At 36.5% G+C, this 15,399-nt stretch overlaps 1 protein-coding gene across 5 annotated transcripts in view; it reads right to left on the bottom strand.

Annotated features, from left to right (window-relative positions):
* The window catches only part of CLIP1 (CAP-Gly domain containing linker protein 1), a 127,525-nt gene that overhangs the window by 33,538 nt on the left and 78,588 nt on the right, over nt 1-15,399 (bottom strand). For 4 of the 5 annotated variants that reach the window (XM_044673342.1, XM_044673352.1, XM_044673359.1 and 1 more), the window contains 2 exons: nt 8,025-8,141; nt 127-233 (listed from right to left, as the gene is read on the bottom strand). In XM_044673342.1, the coding sequence (XP_044529277.1) occupies nt 127-233; nt 8,025-8,141 (224 nt within the window). Of the gene's footprint in view, nt 1-126; nt 234-8,024; nt 8,142-11,612; nt 13,890-15,399 lie in introns of all 5 variants that reach the window. The other variant, XM_044673331.1, reaches the window with a different exon arrangement.

Here is a 15,399-nt window from a genome sequence, read left to right as displayed (position 1 = left end):
TTCTACATATAAGCATAAACGGTATGGATTTAAATATTAAAATGAAATTCCTTTGCATTCCACATATTTAGGCTAAATAATGGGCATACAGCAATTTATACCACAAATCATAAACATAACACTTACATTTCTTTCCTGAATTCCTCCATTTTTTGGTTCTCTACTGTCAGGCGTTCCTTTGATTTGTTCAATTCTTCAACATTTTTTGAGTTGTTTTCTTTAAGTGCATCCAACTTGAAAAGAAAAAAATATATAGCTTTAGTCATTTTGTGTTGCTGTGAAATGTTGGGAGGCTTAAAGCACTCATCTTAATGGGTAGTGAGAAGGTTTGATAAAGTTAGCTCTGTGGGGATGCATTAAAGATCTCCAAGTTTGGAGTCAGAGGATGTGGGGCTGGAATCTTGTTCTAAATCATGGCTCTTGGGGACTGGGGCAGGCCCTTACTGTGTCAGAGCCTTCCTTTCTATTTTTATCATTATAAAATGAGAAGGGTTAACTTGATGACTATTAAGATTCCTTCAAAACAAAATCCTATTATCTACAAAAAGCTGCTAAAAACACAAAATGTAAATATCTATGTTATTAAACAATATCTAAACAAATTAAAATTAAAATCCCCTTTAACTTCAAGCTTTTTCCAAGGTTTTCAGTTATGTATATTAATGTCTATGGAAATTTAGACTGACAGGGACTCAAATAATATAAAAAGTTCTGTGGGTAATACCAAGAAGATTGAAGACCAGTGAAGTCAAGATGGTAGAGTAGAGGCAGAAACCCACTTAAACTCTCCCAATATTCCCGTCTAATTGTTTTAAAATAACATCAAATTCTGGAGAGGTGGAGCCAATCAAAGGTCAGGATAAGCCATTTTTCCTGCCCAAGACAATTGAGAAGATTGGTAGGTGCAGTCTGTGACAATGAGATGAGGACTTGCCCAAAGCACATGAAGTGGAAGCAGTGATGGGCCTTGGAGAATAGCATAGCAATGGCATCAGTAGCTTTAGGAGTTCTCAGTTCAGAGATAGTAAAGGAGTTAGACAGCCAGTCAGAAGAAGATTACAAGGGACTTTGGGCTGGCATTGAGCACAGAATCCTGTTGTATTGTCCATATGCACTTTGGGTTATTGTTCTAGGGCTGAGGGGAGCACTAGAGCTTGAAGCTATAGGAGAACAAGAGCCATTATTGGGAAAATGACCAAAGTGCAGATCAGGAGACCAATGAACACATTTCCCCTCACTCACACTAGAACATTGAAAACTTACAAATCCCCAGGACTAACTCTGAAAACATCAGAGTGAAAATGCCAAAAGCAAAGAGCAGCTCCAAACTCAACCACTCCAGGAAGAGAACCCAACTTTAACATAAAAACCAAAGACAAGAAATAGGCTGGATAAATGAGCAAAAATAAAATAAAATAATAAAATAAAAAGACTCTAACCATAAAAAGTCATTATGTTGGAAGAAGCTAGATGGTTCACTGGATAGAGAACCAGGCCTGATGACAGGAGGTCCTAGGCTCAAATCTGATCTAAATATTTCCTACTATGTGACCCTGGGCAAGTCACTTAATTAAACTGCTTAACCCTCTTCTGCCTTGGAACCAATATTTAGTATCAATCCTAAGACGAAAGGTGAGAATTTTTTTAAAAAGCTACTATGGTGTTAGGGAATATCAAGACACGGACTTAGAAGACAAAATTTGAATATAGCTACAAGCAAAGGCTAAAAGGGGAAAAAAATGCAAATTGAACACAATTATAATAAGAATTCCTGAAAGAGCTAAAGAAAGATATATGAGTAGTAGAGAAAAAAATGGGAAAAGAAATGAATGATAAAAAAAAATCATGAAAAGAGAATTAACAGGTTGGTAAGAGGCACAAAAAATATTGAAGAAAATAATACCTTAAAAATAAAATTGGTCAAGTGCTAAAAGAGGCATAAAAATTCCCTAAGGAAAAGAACTCTGTGAGAAGCAGAACAGGATAAGTAAAAAGAGGTTTTATAAAAGCGCACTGAAGAAAATAATTATTGTTTCAGGGGCCAAGATGACAATAAAGGAGGAACGCTCAGAACTATTCTGAATTCACCTCAAGGGGGCAGCTAGGTGACTCAGTGGATTGAGAGCCAGACCCAGAGATGGGAGGTCCTACATTCAAATCTGGACTCAGACACTTCCTAGCTGTGTGACCCTGGGCAAGTCACTTATCCCCTACTGCCTAACCCTTACGGCTCTTCTGCCTTGGAACCAATACACAGTATCAATTCTAAGATGGAAGGAAGGGTTAAAAAAAAATGAAACAATGGCTGAACAAATTCTGGTATGTGATTTTGATGGGACACTATTGTACTCTAAGAAATGATGGTTTCAGAAAAACCTGGCAAGACTTAAATGAACAAATGCAAAGTGAAGTGAGCACAACCAAAAGACCATTAGTACACAGTAAAAGCAATATTGTAGGAATAATCAAGTGTGAAATATCTCATCAAGATAACTCTCAAGAACTCATGATGAAATCCACTTCCAGAGAGAACTGATGAACTCTGAATAGAGAGTAAATTTAAAAAGTTTTCATTATCTTTATTTTTCTTGCTTTTTTCTTTTTGCAATATGGTCAATATAGAAATGTTTTGCATGATTTCATGTGGATAATTAATATAATAATATATGCCTTCCCAATGGATAGGGGCAGGGAAAGGGAGAAAATTCAGAACTTTTCAAAAAAATTTTCTAAATGGATGTCAAAAGTGAAAAAAAAAAAAGGAAAAAAGCATCAATTAAATATTTTAAAAATACACAAAATGATAAATAGCTCAGAGGATTGAGAGCCAGATCTAGATATGGGAAGTTCAAATCTGACTCCAAACACTTCCTAGCTGTGTGATCCTGGGCATGTCACTTAACTCTTGTTGCCTAGCCCTTACTACTCTTCTGCCTTGGAACTGATACTTAGTATTGATTCTAAGAAGGAAGGTACGGCTTTTAAAAAAGCATGGACGAGAGCAATAGAAAGGTCATCATGGGACATAGACAAGCAAGATGGTAGTGATGCTACCACATGAAATTTAAAATATACTTTAGTGAAGATAAACAGTTGCATACAACTTTTTCTATTTGTTTATAGAAATGTTCACAGATTTTTACGTTTGTCAGGTTCACAATAAAAAAGAAAAATTTAAAAACATAGTCCTTGTCCTCATCATCTAATCGTTCTATTAGATAGATAGATAAATAACTATAATAGAAATACAATGTTAAGACATTGTAAGAGAGGCATGACTGGGACATGTAATAATTCACTGTTGGTGCAACTGTGAGCTGATACAACCACTCTTGAGAGCAACATGGAACTATGCCCAAAAGGCCATAAAACTATGCATACCTGTTGATCCAGCAATATCAGAGAGAGGAGGAAAGGGCCTACTTGTACAAAAATATGTTTATAGTGGTAAAGAACTAGAAACTGAAGGAATGACCATCAGCTCAGAATGACTGAACAAGTTGTAATGGAATACTACTGCACTATAAGAAATGATGAACAAGACTCATATGAACTAATACAAAGTGAAGTGAACAGAACCAGGGGAGCAATGAATACAGTAACGAAAATATTATACAATGATCAACTGTGAAGGACTAAACAATTATCAGCAAAGCAAGGTTCCAAGATAACCTCAAGGGATTTGTGATGACAAATGCTATCCATAACCAAAGAAAGAACTGCTGGAGTCTGACAACAGATCAAAACATGCCATTTTTCATTTTATTCCCTTCATGAATTTTTTATTGTATGTGTGATATGTATCTTCCATCACAACACAAAGAATATAGAAATATGTACAGTATGAAAGCACTGCTATACTCTATATCAGACTATTTATCACTTTGGGGATGGGGGTGGGGGGAAGAGAGAGAATCTGAATCACAAAATGTCAAGATATAAATTTTTTCCACATGTAACTAAAAAAAGAGAAGCATGACTTGATAGGTGAGTTGAAAAGAGTGGTATCTAATCTTAGGAGAGGGGAAAAAGGAGGAGATAATTGGGGAAAGGCATATGGAAGGTTTGAATCTGACCTAGAAAATACCAAGTCAATAAACATTTATTAAATGCCTACTATGTTCCAGGCACTGTGTTAAGTGCTGAGGATCAAAGAAAGGTAAAACCTGTCCCTACCCTACAGGGCAGGGGTCAGCAACGTATGGCTCTTTTTGCAGGAGCCATAAAGTCCATATTTTTTTTCAGGCGCTGTTATAGGAGTGCACACTGTGAGCACTGTACGGCTCTCACAAAATTACATTTTAAAAAATGTGGCGTTTATGGCTCTCACGGCCAAAAAGGTTGCTGACTTCCGCTCCAGGGGTTGAAAGGAGAGAGAATTTCCAAACAAATATGTACAAATAAAAGAAGTTCAGGATACATTAGAATTTCAGAGGAGAAGCACTTAGGAGGACAAAAAAAGGTTTCTGCATTAGGTAGGATTGTAAATAATGAGAACTGAAAAGCTCAGAAGTAGAGATGAGGAGGGAAAGAATTCCAGGTATGCAGGCAGTGGAAACACATCCTATTCTGAGTATGAAGTATCCACACAGTTGCCAAATATTTTTATTGGTTCTCTGCCAAAACATAACCCATTCATCTTTCTCCTGTCTAATTACCCAGGATCAGGTCTTATCCTAACTGTACTCCTAACTTCCCAATCTTTTCCTTCTTTGTTTTAACCCTCATTCACTGGCAAATTAATCTTCCTGAGGCATAAACTGGACCATGACCCTCCCTTGCTCAAGAACTATGTTAAGACATAGTGTCTTTAGAATAAAATGAAGAATTTTAATACTAAATTTAATTTTGATACTAATTATAAGTCCAAAACAGAAGAGCAATAAGGGGTAGTTAACTGTGGTTGTGACTTGTCCAGAATCACAAAGCTATAAAGTGTCTGAGGCCAAATTTGAACCCAGGGTCTCCTATCTTCAGGCCTGGGTCTCTATCCACTGAACCACTTTCCTGCCCCAAAACGCAGATTTCTTAAGTATTATGACATTTAGAACCCTTACTAATATGGCTCCAGCTTACCTTTTTACTGTTGGTACACTTTACATTCTAAGCAAATTGGTTTATATACTATTTCTTGAACTATTTGTTCCATTTCCTTCTTATACATTTTCTCCATTCTTAGCAGTATTCGCCTCTCACCTTTGTCTCTTAGAATCCCTAGCTGAGAACGTCTGCCATTTTCTACTGGAAATCTTTCCTGAATGCCCCTTGTCCTTCATCCTATTATTTATATATATATATATATATATATATATATATATATACATACATACATATATGTGTGTGTGTATATGTGTGTGTATGTATATATGTATATGTATGTATACCTATTATATCCCACCAATAAAATGTAACCTTCTCGAGAGGAAGGATTATTTCATTTATGTCTTTGTAATTACAGTGCCTAATTAGCAAGGTGCCTTGCATATAATTAAACACACAAATGTATCCTGGACTGTTTGGAATATAGTATTTGGACATATACACAGTTAGAGAAGGAAGGATATTTCAGGTAGAAACAAAGGCATGGAGGCTGGAATTCATACAGCATATTTAAGGAAGTACAAGAAGCCCAGAATATGTGAAAATATATAGTAACAAAGAATGAAAAGAAAGGTCAGAGCCAAATCAGAGAGGGCTTAGAATGTCAAGTCAAGGAGTTTGATCTTTTTCCTGTAGGCAGTGGAATAATAACAGAAGTTTTAGAAGCAGAAGATTGGCATGATCAGAACTGGATTGGAGGAAGGCAGAAGATACAGAATGTACTCAGAAGGCAAGGAAATGTTTTAGGAGCTACTGCAACAGACCAAAGGGCCTAAACTAGAATGACTGCCATGGCAATGGAGAAGAAGAGACGCATCTGGGAAAAACTGTGAAACAGAAGCAAAAAAGAATATTTAGGAAAAAAGGAAAGACTTAAAAGTAATTAGGGAATAGGAAGAATGGGAATAGTAAATCCAAGAAAGGTTAAAGAAGAAACAAGAAATATGCTCATTTTAATGTTCAAGATTTCTAAGACTTTCTAGAATTTCCAGAAAGCTAGGGGTTTTCCCTTCTAATTTTTCTCTAGATCATATCTCAAACTCTTTCCCATTCAGTCTTTTTAGTTAAAAATAGTAGCGCCTCTTCCCATAGTCACTCTTCTCTGGAAGCCCTTTATATCTGAGAATGGCTTATTTTCCATTAAAATATTCATTTTTTAAAGTATTGCTTATTAGTCCTCTATATCATCCCTCTTGCTTAGATTACTTTATAAGCTTTTCCCCTGCTTCTCATCTCTCAACTCTAATCCTTTCATGGTCACTCCACTAACTCAAAAACTTTAAATGGTTCTCTTCTGCCACAGCATAAAAGACAGATCCTTTGCCTAGCTTTTAGACTCATATCACTTGCTTGCAAACCAGATTTTCCAGGCTTATTTCACATTATCTCCCCTTCCTATTTGAGTATAATTATCTGGTCAAATACAATCATCTCAACATGTAAGTTCCCACTTGGATTTATTCATTCAAACGGTTCCTCATGTATGAAATGGACTCTCCCTTATCTCAACACAGAAATTAGGGATGTGCAGAAGAAGAAGAAAAAAGGAATTACCACCCAATGAATGCACAATATGTTTTTTAAAAAACCCTTACTGTCTTAGAATCAATACTAAGTATTGGTTACAAGCTAGAAGAGTGGTAACAGCTAAGCAATTGGGTTAAGTGACCTGCCCAAAGTCATATAGGTACAAAATAGTTGAGGTCAAATTTGAATCCAGTACCTCCTGTCTCTAGGCCTGGCTCACCATCTACAGGGCCACTAAGCTGTCCCCACAATACACTTTTGTACTGAATATACATTATCAACATTTTCTCCATCACTTTTTTAATAAGTCTAGGCCAGTGGTTCCCAAACTTTTTTGGCCTACCACCCCCTTTTCAGAAAAAATATTACTTAGCCCCCTGGAAATTAATTTTTTTAAAGTTTAATAGCAATTAATAGGAAAGATAAATGCACCTGTGGCCATCACCGCCTCCCTGGATCACTGCAGCACCCACCAGGGGGTGGTAGCACCTACTTTGGGAATCACTGGTCTAGGCAATCAACAATACAACAAATCAAATCCTGATTTATATAGTTTGCCTATTTCCAACACTGAAAATTTAACAATTAAAATTCAGTATGAGCTGGTTCCAACACATCACCGTATCACGACTTATCTCAAAGCACTACCATTTCTATAAGTTACCTAGATATTTTCAGCTAAATTGTCTTTTCTTCCTCAAGCTTTCCTAGAGTTTGTTGGGATCTTTCCTTTCCACAAGTCATACTGTCATCTACATATTTATCATATTCCCTCTAGGAAGCTTCTTGAAGGAAGAGACAATCCTTTTCTACTGCTCCTTTTGCATGTAACCTTTTTTATGCTAATGCTGAACAAATTTTCTACAAACAAAGGGAAATAGTCACTAAAACCCTAAGATAATTGCTATGTGTATTTGGCAGGGAAGGAATATGGGTAATATCATTTCATAGACTTTTTTAAACCTTGCTTCCACAAAAAAGAAGACTAGGTAATATAACATAAAGACATATAAACACAATATTAAGTTAAGAACTGACACCAAACCCAGAGCTAAAAAATGAAATGTAATGACAGCAAAGAGTAGTGAAGGATGAAAAAAAGGAATTTGTAGAATCTAAAATCTAACCTCAATCCCACTACTAAATCAATGGCAGTCTTTCTACAAGTCTTAAAATTATTCTTTTTCTGAAAACTAGACTTTTACAACAAAGTAGTGTGATTATGCATTTGTTCCAGCACTTTCATGTCGTCACTTGATGAAGTTATGTATCCAAAGATAGAGCCTATTAAAAAGTACATCAATTACATTACAATCAAAGGAACCCAAATTAGTGACTAAATGGTTCAATGAAGGTCAACGCAATATTATTTCAAATAAAAGGCAATTTAAAATTACTTCATTTTTCAGTTTTTCATTGGTTTGTCTGGTATCTTCCAAGGAAGCGAGAGTCTCTGTCTTTTCTTTGGTCATCTGTTCCATTAGCTGCATAGCATCTTCTGCTGTTTGAGCAACCTAAACAAAACAAAGTATGGTAAGTAATGACTAAACCCATTAAGGGAGAAGCAAGATAGCCCCCAATCACACTTTTTGCAATCCTAACAGTTTGCTTTGAATCCCATGAAATGTGTTGTAGTGAGGAAGTGAAGCACTATACTTGTTTAAACAAAAGAATTTGTACATAGCTGAATTTTCTCAAAGTAATGAGTGTGGCACCTGATTCAAATGGTGTGTACTTGCTATTATCAAGTCAAGGTCTTTGGGGGTCACAAGTGAGCTTGGAGAAAAATATTTAGAAAACAGTATTATTTTTAAACAAAAAAAAAATTAGTTCCCAAGGCATCTGAATATAAATCAAGTATCTTAGGTCATAGAGAACACAAGTAAAAATGTATTAGACAAGCTAATAGTCATGAATACAGGTATGGCTATGAATAGAGGAATGTGACAGCCAACAGGTTGTTTCAAGACCAATGATCAGTGATTATGAAAAATGTAACTCTACCTAGGAACTAGTTTTACTGTTTCCTTTGATTCATTAATATTTAAATAAATAATAGAGTATCATGCCTTGCCTATTATAATTCAGGAAGCCTTTGGTGAAGTTTTCAGATTACAAATGTATAAATGACAAATTCAATTGAAAGCTGTCGGTTTGCACCCATCACACTGTTTGGCTTAAACTGGTAAGAGTGTAGCCAATACCATTTCAATTTAAAAAACCATTATGCTTTTCGTTCCCTGTTTTGAAACTTAAGCTTTTTTATGATATTCAAATGGGCATATGCTACTGAGCTTATCTATTTGGTAAAGAATCATCTTTTAAATGTGGATTAAAGGCATTCAATGTTATAGAGAATCAAAGACAATTAAGAGGAATAGACTTGATGGGGGATAGGATTTCAGTCCTATAGATAGGTCAAGTGAGCTTAAGAATGTCTTAATGATTTCATCCTTCACACAGTGAGAAAATCAACATGGAATAATTCTATTCTGGGTCTGATTCTCACTAAAAAGGAAGAATTGGTTGCTGGGATAGAAATAATTGGAATTTTTTTCAAGAAGTTTTTACATGAACTTATTTTGAAAGGCCAGAACAATAGCCAAGTAGGAGCCTATGTACTAAAATTCCATAGGGAAAATTAATGAAGAAGAAAAAGGATACTCTCAAAGAAAAGAAATAATACCAGGGACCAAGAAATAAAGGAGTTGTAAAGAGACCAATATGAATATGCAAGGAATTCATTAACCATTTGAAGACCAGAGAGATAGCATGGGAGAGAGAAAAGAATACTGTTGACATTGGAGGCTCTGAAATCCTGCCATGAATACTAATCTGGATAATCTGAGTTAAGTTACAGGCTTCCTGAGCCTCATGCTAAATAGTCATAAGGGGTTGGACTAAGTGCCTCTGAAGTCCCTTCCAGTTCTGGGTCTATGATCCTATGATCCTATGGGGGTTTTTTTGTGTTTGTTTTTTTTAACCCCTTACCTTCCGCTTTAGAATCAATACTATGTATTGGTTCTAAGACAGAAGAGTGGTAAGGGCTAGGCAATTGAGGTGAAGTGACTTGCCCACGGTCACACAGCTAGGAAGTATCTGAGGCCAGATTTAAACCCAGGACCTCCCATCTCTAGGTCTGGCTCTCAATCCTCTGAGCCACCTAGGTGTCCCCTGATCCTATGTTTAAAAACAAAACAACAACAAAAAAAAAGAGGCAGGGTCAATTGAGGATGAATATACAACTTAGTTCAGTCTTGAGTCATTCTTCTGAGAGTCATGGATGAGATGAGGATGGCAAGAAAAGTTAAGTACAACAAAAAGGAACTGTTATTTTTTTAAGCCAATAGCTGAGAAAGAGTAGTGACCAAAAAAAAAAAAAAAAAAAAAAAGGGAGGATAGCTCCTGGGGTAGGTGGCCATGTGGGTAATGCACTACTCAATTCTCATTTTGTTTCTGTTTTCTAAGCAAAGAAAAATTACCTTTGGACTAGAAAAGATAGAACAGCAACAAAAAATTAATAGGGAAACTTAAACCAACAGTAAGAGAATTCTAGTTAACTTTGATGAATTCAACTGACCAGACCCAGATAAATTACATTCAAAGATATCAACAAGTGATCTTTGAAAGAATATAGAGAATAAAGGAAGAGGTAAATGCCCCAGTTTTCAAGAAAGGAAAGAGAAACAAGGGTACAAACTATTAATCCGTGGGCTTGACAAAATTCTTGAGTGTATTTAGGCTTTCTAGAAAAATAAAGCATCATCACAAATAATAAGCATAGTTTGAAAAAAATGTCAGATCAGATTAATTTCATGTCCTTTTACAAGAGGATCACTAAACTGTTAAATCAAAATCAAAGCAACACTGTGGATAACATTTTCACAGTTTACCTAGAATTTAAGAAAGCATTTGAAAAAGTCTTTCAGGATATTCTTGTAGAAGAGATGGGAAACATGTTGGCTAGCTAATATTATGATTAGTCTGATTTGGAATTGATGTGAAAGGGCAGCTCTCTAAATATACTAATAGTTTAATGTCAACAAGTTAGGTCTCCAGTTAAGTGTTTCAGTTTTCTGTGTTGCACTAAATACTGTTTAATTTTTTTTTCTGTCAGTGGCTTGAATCAAGGCATACTTATCAAATCTGTAAGAGACAAAAAGCTGGACTCAGTTATCAAAAAGATCTTGACAGATGATAGTATTAAACTGAATTTAATAAGATGAAATCCAGTACACATAAATGTAAAGTCATACTTGTGTTCAAGAAAGACACTGATAAGAAGTCGGTTTGCAAAAGGTCTGGTTATTTTGGTGGATTGTATTACTCAACAGTGGTTAGGACAGCTAAAAAACTAATGCGATCTTAGACTGCATGAGGAAGACATAGTTTCCATGTATAAGGAGATTAGAATTCTGCTGTATTCTGCACCCAGATTAGACGACACCTGGGTGACCAGTTCTGGTTATACCACTTCAGGAAGGACACTGATATGGTACAGAACAAAGAAGGACAATCAAAATTGTGAAGGGCCCTAATAGGATCAACTGAAGAATAGGTGATGTTTAACCTATAGAAGAGAATCTTAAGCATAAGGAAGACAATAAGTATTAGAAAATTGTCATGTGGAAGACAAATTAGACTTGTTCTATTTGAACCCATAGGACAGTACTAGGAACAGTGGATGGAGGTGTCAAAGATTCATGTAAGGAAAAACAATGAAAGCTCACCCAAAGTGGAATGAGATACCCTGGGAGAAAGTTCTCCTTCAGGGAGGTCTTCAAGTGCAAGCTGAATGACCACTAGGCCAGCTGTGTTGCAGAGGGAATTCTTTTGGTGTAAGCCCCTTCTAACTCATCAAATGCTGTGAGTTTGTGAAGTGCTCAATGATCAATGTATAAATAAAGCAAATCTTTAAATCACTTAAGTTAGTATTTGGTGTTAGTAATTATATAGATGCCCAATACCTCAATCTTTGGAATTACCGTGTAGGACTGAAGGGTCTCTAGCTCTCTAATTCTCAGAGTAAGCTTGCTCTTGTCTTTTCGCAAGATCCGATTCTCACTTTGTGATTCTAGGAGGTTTGCTGAAATATTACTGTTGGTTTTGGCCAACTGACCAATCTCTTTCTGGAGAGTAAAGTAGTTCTCTGCCAGCGTCTCCTTCTCCCTCAACTCCTTCAGGAGCTCTTCCTTCTTCAGCATGACTTCTTTGTGGTCAGCAAGAAGGTTCTTGTTCTCTTGTATTAACTTAGTTCTCTCAGCAGTGGTCACTTCATGGCTTAGCCGGAGATCTTCCAGTATCTTGGTGAGGCAGCTGTGTAGGTCTTGCAACTCTGACTTGGATTTGGTCAAGGAAGCAAAATCATTTTTAAGACTGTCTATTTTGGAAGCAAGCTGAGCAGTCTCTGCACTCAAAGCTTCCTTTTCCTTAACAATTTTCACAACTTGTTGCTCTGATTTTCCTTTCTCCTGGGCCAGGATTAGGTTCTCAGACTGCAGTTCTTTATTGCAAAGTGTTAATTTGTCTAATTCCTGTTGCAACAGCATAATTTGATCTTGTAGTCTGTTATTTTCTGTCAAAGAACTCTCCTTCTCCTGATTTCTTGCTTCTCTTTCTAGGATTAAGGTCTGCTGCACCTCACCAATTTCTTCATTTAATTTCTGACAATCTTCTTGCAGGCAATACCCATCCTTAAGCAAGATATCTTTTTCAGAACAGCAAGTCTTTAGTTGAACATCCAAACTCTCTTTGGTTTCCAACAGGTCACTATGTTCCTTTTCTAAATTTGTTTTGGCTCCCTCAACCTCTTCCAGCATCAAAGAAAGGTTATATTTGGTGGTCAATAGTTCCTGGCATTCTTTTTGTTTCTCCTGAAGCTCCTTCTTCAAAGCCTCAATACCATTAAGAAGTTTCATTTTCTCTTGAACAATGATTTTTCTATTGGCAGTTTCTTGATCATATTTCCTTTTAAGGTCACCCATGGCTTTGAATGAAGTCTCTCTTTCTTGAACCAAACTTGCATTTTTTGTTTCTAACAATGATGTTTCTTTGAGGAGACCATCTAGCTGCTTTTTTAGCTTTAAGGACTTCTGACAAGCCACTTCCTTCTCAGCAGTCAGGAAACCAATCTTCTCATTCAGTGAGATCTCTTTGTGAGTAGACTCTTCTGAGCACTTGACGAGCTTTTCGGTGAGGATTTTATTTTCATTTAGGAGTTCTTCATTTTCAAGCAAGAGCCTACTCTGAGTTGAAGTCAAAGTTTCCTTTTCTTGCAGAAGATGGATACATTCAGAGTCTGTAACCTCCCTACTGGTTTTAATTTCTTCCAGAAATTTCATGAGACTTGCTTTTGAAGACTGAAGCTCTACAGCCACTTTCTCAGCATCTTTGAGCAATTTATTAGAGTCATCCAGCTGTGTCTGCAGTCTACTAATCTCCATACTGAGAACCTGCTTGTCATGGAGAACAGCTTCCAGGCCAACATTCAGCTTCTCTTGTTTCTTGAGTAGTTCATCTTTCTCACTCTGGAGATCCTTGTTGCTCTGAAGAAGATCATCTTTCTCCTTTTTTAAGGCTGTGCATAAAGTGTTAAGGCTTGACTGCTTTTCCAAGTATGACTTCTTTTCATTTGTGAGCTGTTCAACTTCTTGTACCAAGCTTTTTTGCTCTCTGGCCAGTTCTTCAAAGGAGTTCTGAAGCTTTAGGACAATGTCATCCTTATTTTTGGCCAAAGAAATATTTTCAATAGTGAGCTTCTTCAGCTGATTATCTAGTTCAATATTTTCCTTATGACTTTTCTGGGATTCAGCAATTAAGGAATTATTATGTTTCTGAAGGTCTTCTACAAGGGCCTGCAAGCTTTTCCTGGAAGCTTGCAAGCTATCATTTTCTACATTTATCTTCAAGAATTCTTCCTGTGCAATATTGATTTCTTCAAGCAATTTCTCTCTCTCAACAGCTAAATCTTCTTTGCTGAGATGTTCTTCCTGAAACAACTTTTCTATGTCATGCTTTTCTTCTAGGATCTTTTCCTTTTCCAAATTGAGTTCTTCATTTATTAACCACAACTTTTGCTGGTCTTCCTGCAGTAAAGCCATCTTGGCCTCCACCTCTATAAGCTTTGATAAAAGTGAACCTTTGTCTAACTTTAAAGCATTTCCCTCCTCTGCAAGAAGCTGCTTCTCTGATTTCAGACCCCTCATCTCTTCTGACATTAGTTCAATCTCTTTTTTGGTTGATGCTAACAAATAAGTTAGAGACTAAAGAAACAAAAAGGTAGGGAAAAGGGGAAAAAAATGAAGTCAAGCAGACAAATGCAAGTGGATTAAGAGACTGAACAAGTGTTACTGTAATTCAAATTTAGAAGGTAAAAATATCAATAAGAGTTCCTTAGATAGGTGGATTATGGGAAGATGTTAATAGGTAGGAATACTAACAATACCAACTTACATTTGTATAAGACTTGTAACTTCTCAAAGTAGTTTAATAATTTTATATAGTTTTACCATCTGATTTTATCCTCCCTCCACAAAATCTAAATCAAATGTCTCATCCTGGCATGGAAGTGACACTGGATTCTCAAGGTCTAATGTCAGCAATGTGCAAGTTCTGGCTATCAAGCTGCACTAGATTCAATTACAGCCCTGGCAATAGATTGTATCTACTGCCCAAGGACCAGTCTAAGTACAGAGAGGCTCATCACTGGTAAGTTGGTCATGACAACCAATGAAATACATACAAATATAAAATGGTCCTGAGTTCCATACAGTCCCTTTCTGCTTCTATGTTGACGTGACAAGAGTAGTGGAAAAGGGAGCAAAGGTTGCTGAGAATTATTAGGGTAGCTAAAAGTTTAAAATTTCCAGGAGGGGAGAAATGGGATGGGGGAGGGCCTTAGGCAGCAGCTTTCTCAGGAATAATAGCTATATATTTTTTTTTCTCCTTCCTTCCCACCCTGCCCCACCAACAAGAGCATTTGAAATGACTTTGGAATTTCAATATTATCATTTAGGAATAGATAACCTCACTATTTTTACAAGAATTTTCTTTGAAAAAATTCCAGTATAGACAATATAAATTTTTGAAGGTGAGATTCAATAAGAATAATAGAACATTAACATGAGAGCCATCCTATCAAAAGGCATGGGAATGCCAAATAGCAGGAAACAGGATGAGGCAAACAGAAGGTTAACAGAGGCCCCAATATACAAGTAAAAGTATAACCATTAGCAGAATAACAGAGGGTTTTAATTCTCTCAAACTTTGTCAGTGGTTCTAAGGGTATGCTGCTTGACACTAATGGAGGGAGCACACAACCATTCCAACTAGTTTCGCTATGGATTTATGTTACCTAATTTCAACTGGATCTTTATTCCTGAACAACAATCCCTTTATATTTTCCCTAACTGAATCTACAGCCTACTCCACGTAAGATCTCTCCAAACTCCTTCTTGACCCTCTTATACATTGATATATCTATACTTAAGAAGATTGCCTTCTCTTTTACTGAGAAAAGTGGCCATTTGTTGTAAGCTTCCTTTTCTCTTCATCTCCATTGCTCAAAGTCTCTCAACATCATTCTCCATTTCCCCCTCCTTTGCTCCTGCCTCTGACAAAGAGGTGGTCCTTAAGCTAGCCCCTCCTCTGCTTGTGCCCTTGATCCTGAGACCTTGTCTCTTCAATCTTCCCTTCTCTCTTACTACCTACTTCAATTTCTCCATACCTACTGGTAACTTTCCTGCTACTTACCAACATGTCCAGGTTCTCCTA

Source organism: Gracilinanus agilis, chromosome 1 (genome assembly GCF_016433145.1).
Source record: "Gracilinanus agilis isolate LMUSP501 chromosome 1, AgileGrace, whole genome shotgun sequence".
Taxonomy (NCBI): Eukaryota; Metazoa; Chordata; class Mammalia; order Didelphimorphia; family Didelphidae; genus Gracilinanus; species Gracilinanus agilis.
This window is presented reverse-complemented; position numbering and strand designations above follow the sequence as displayed.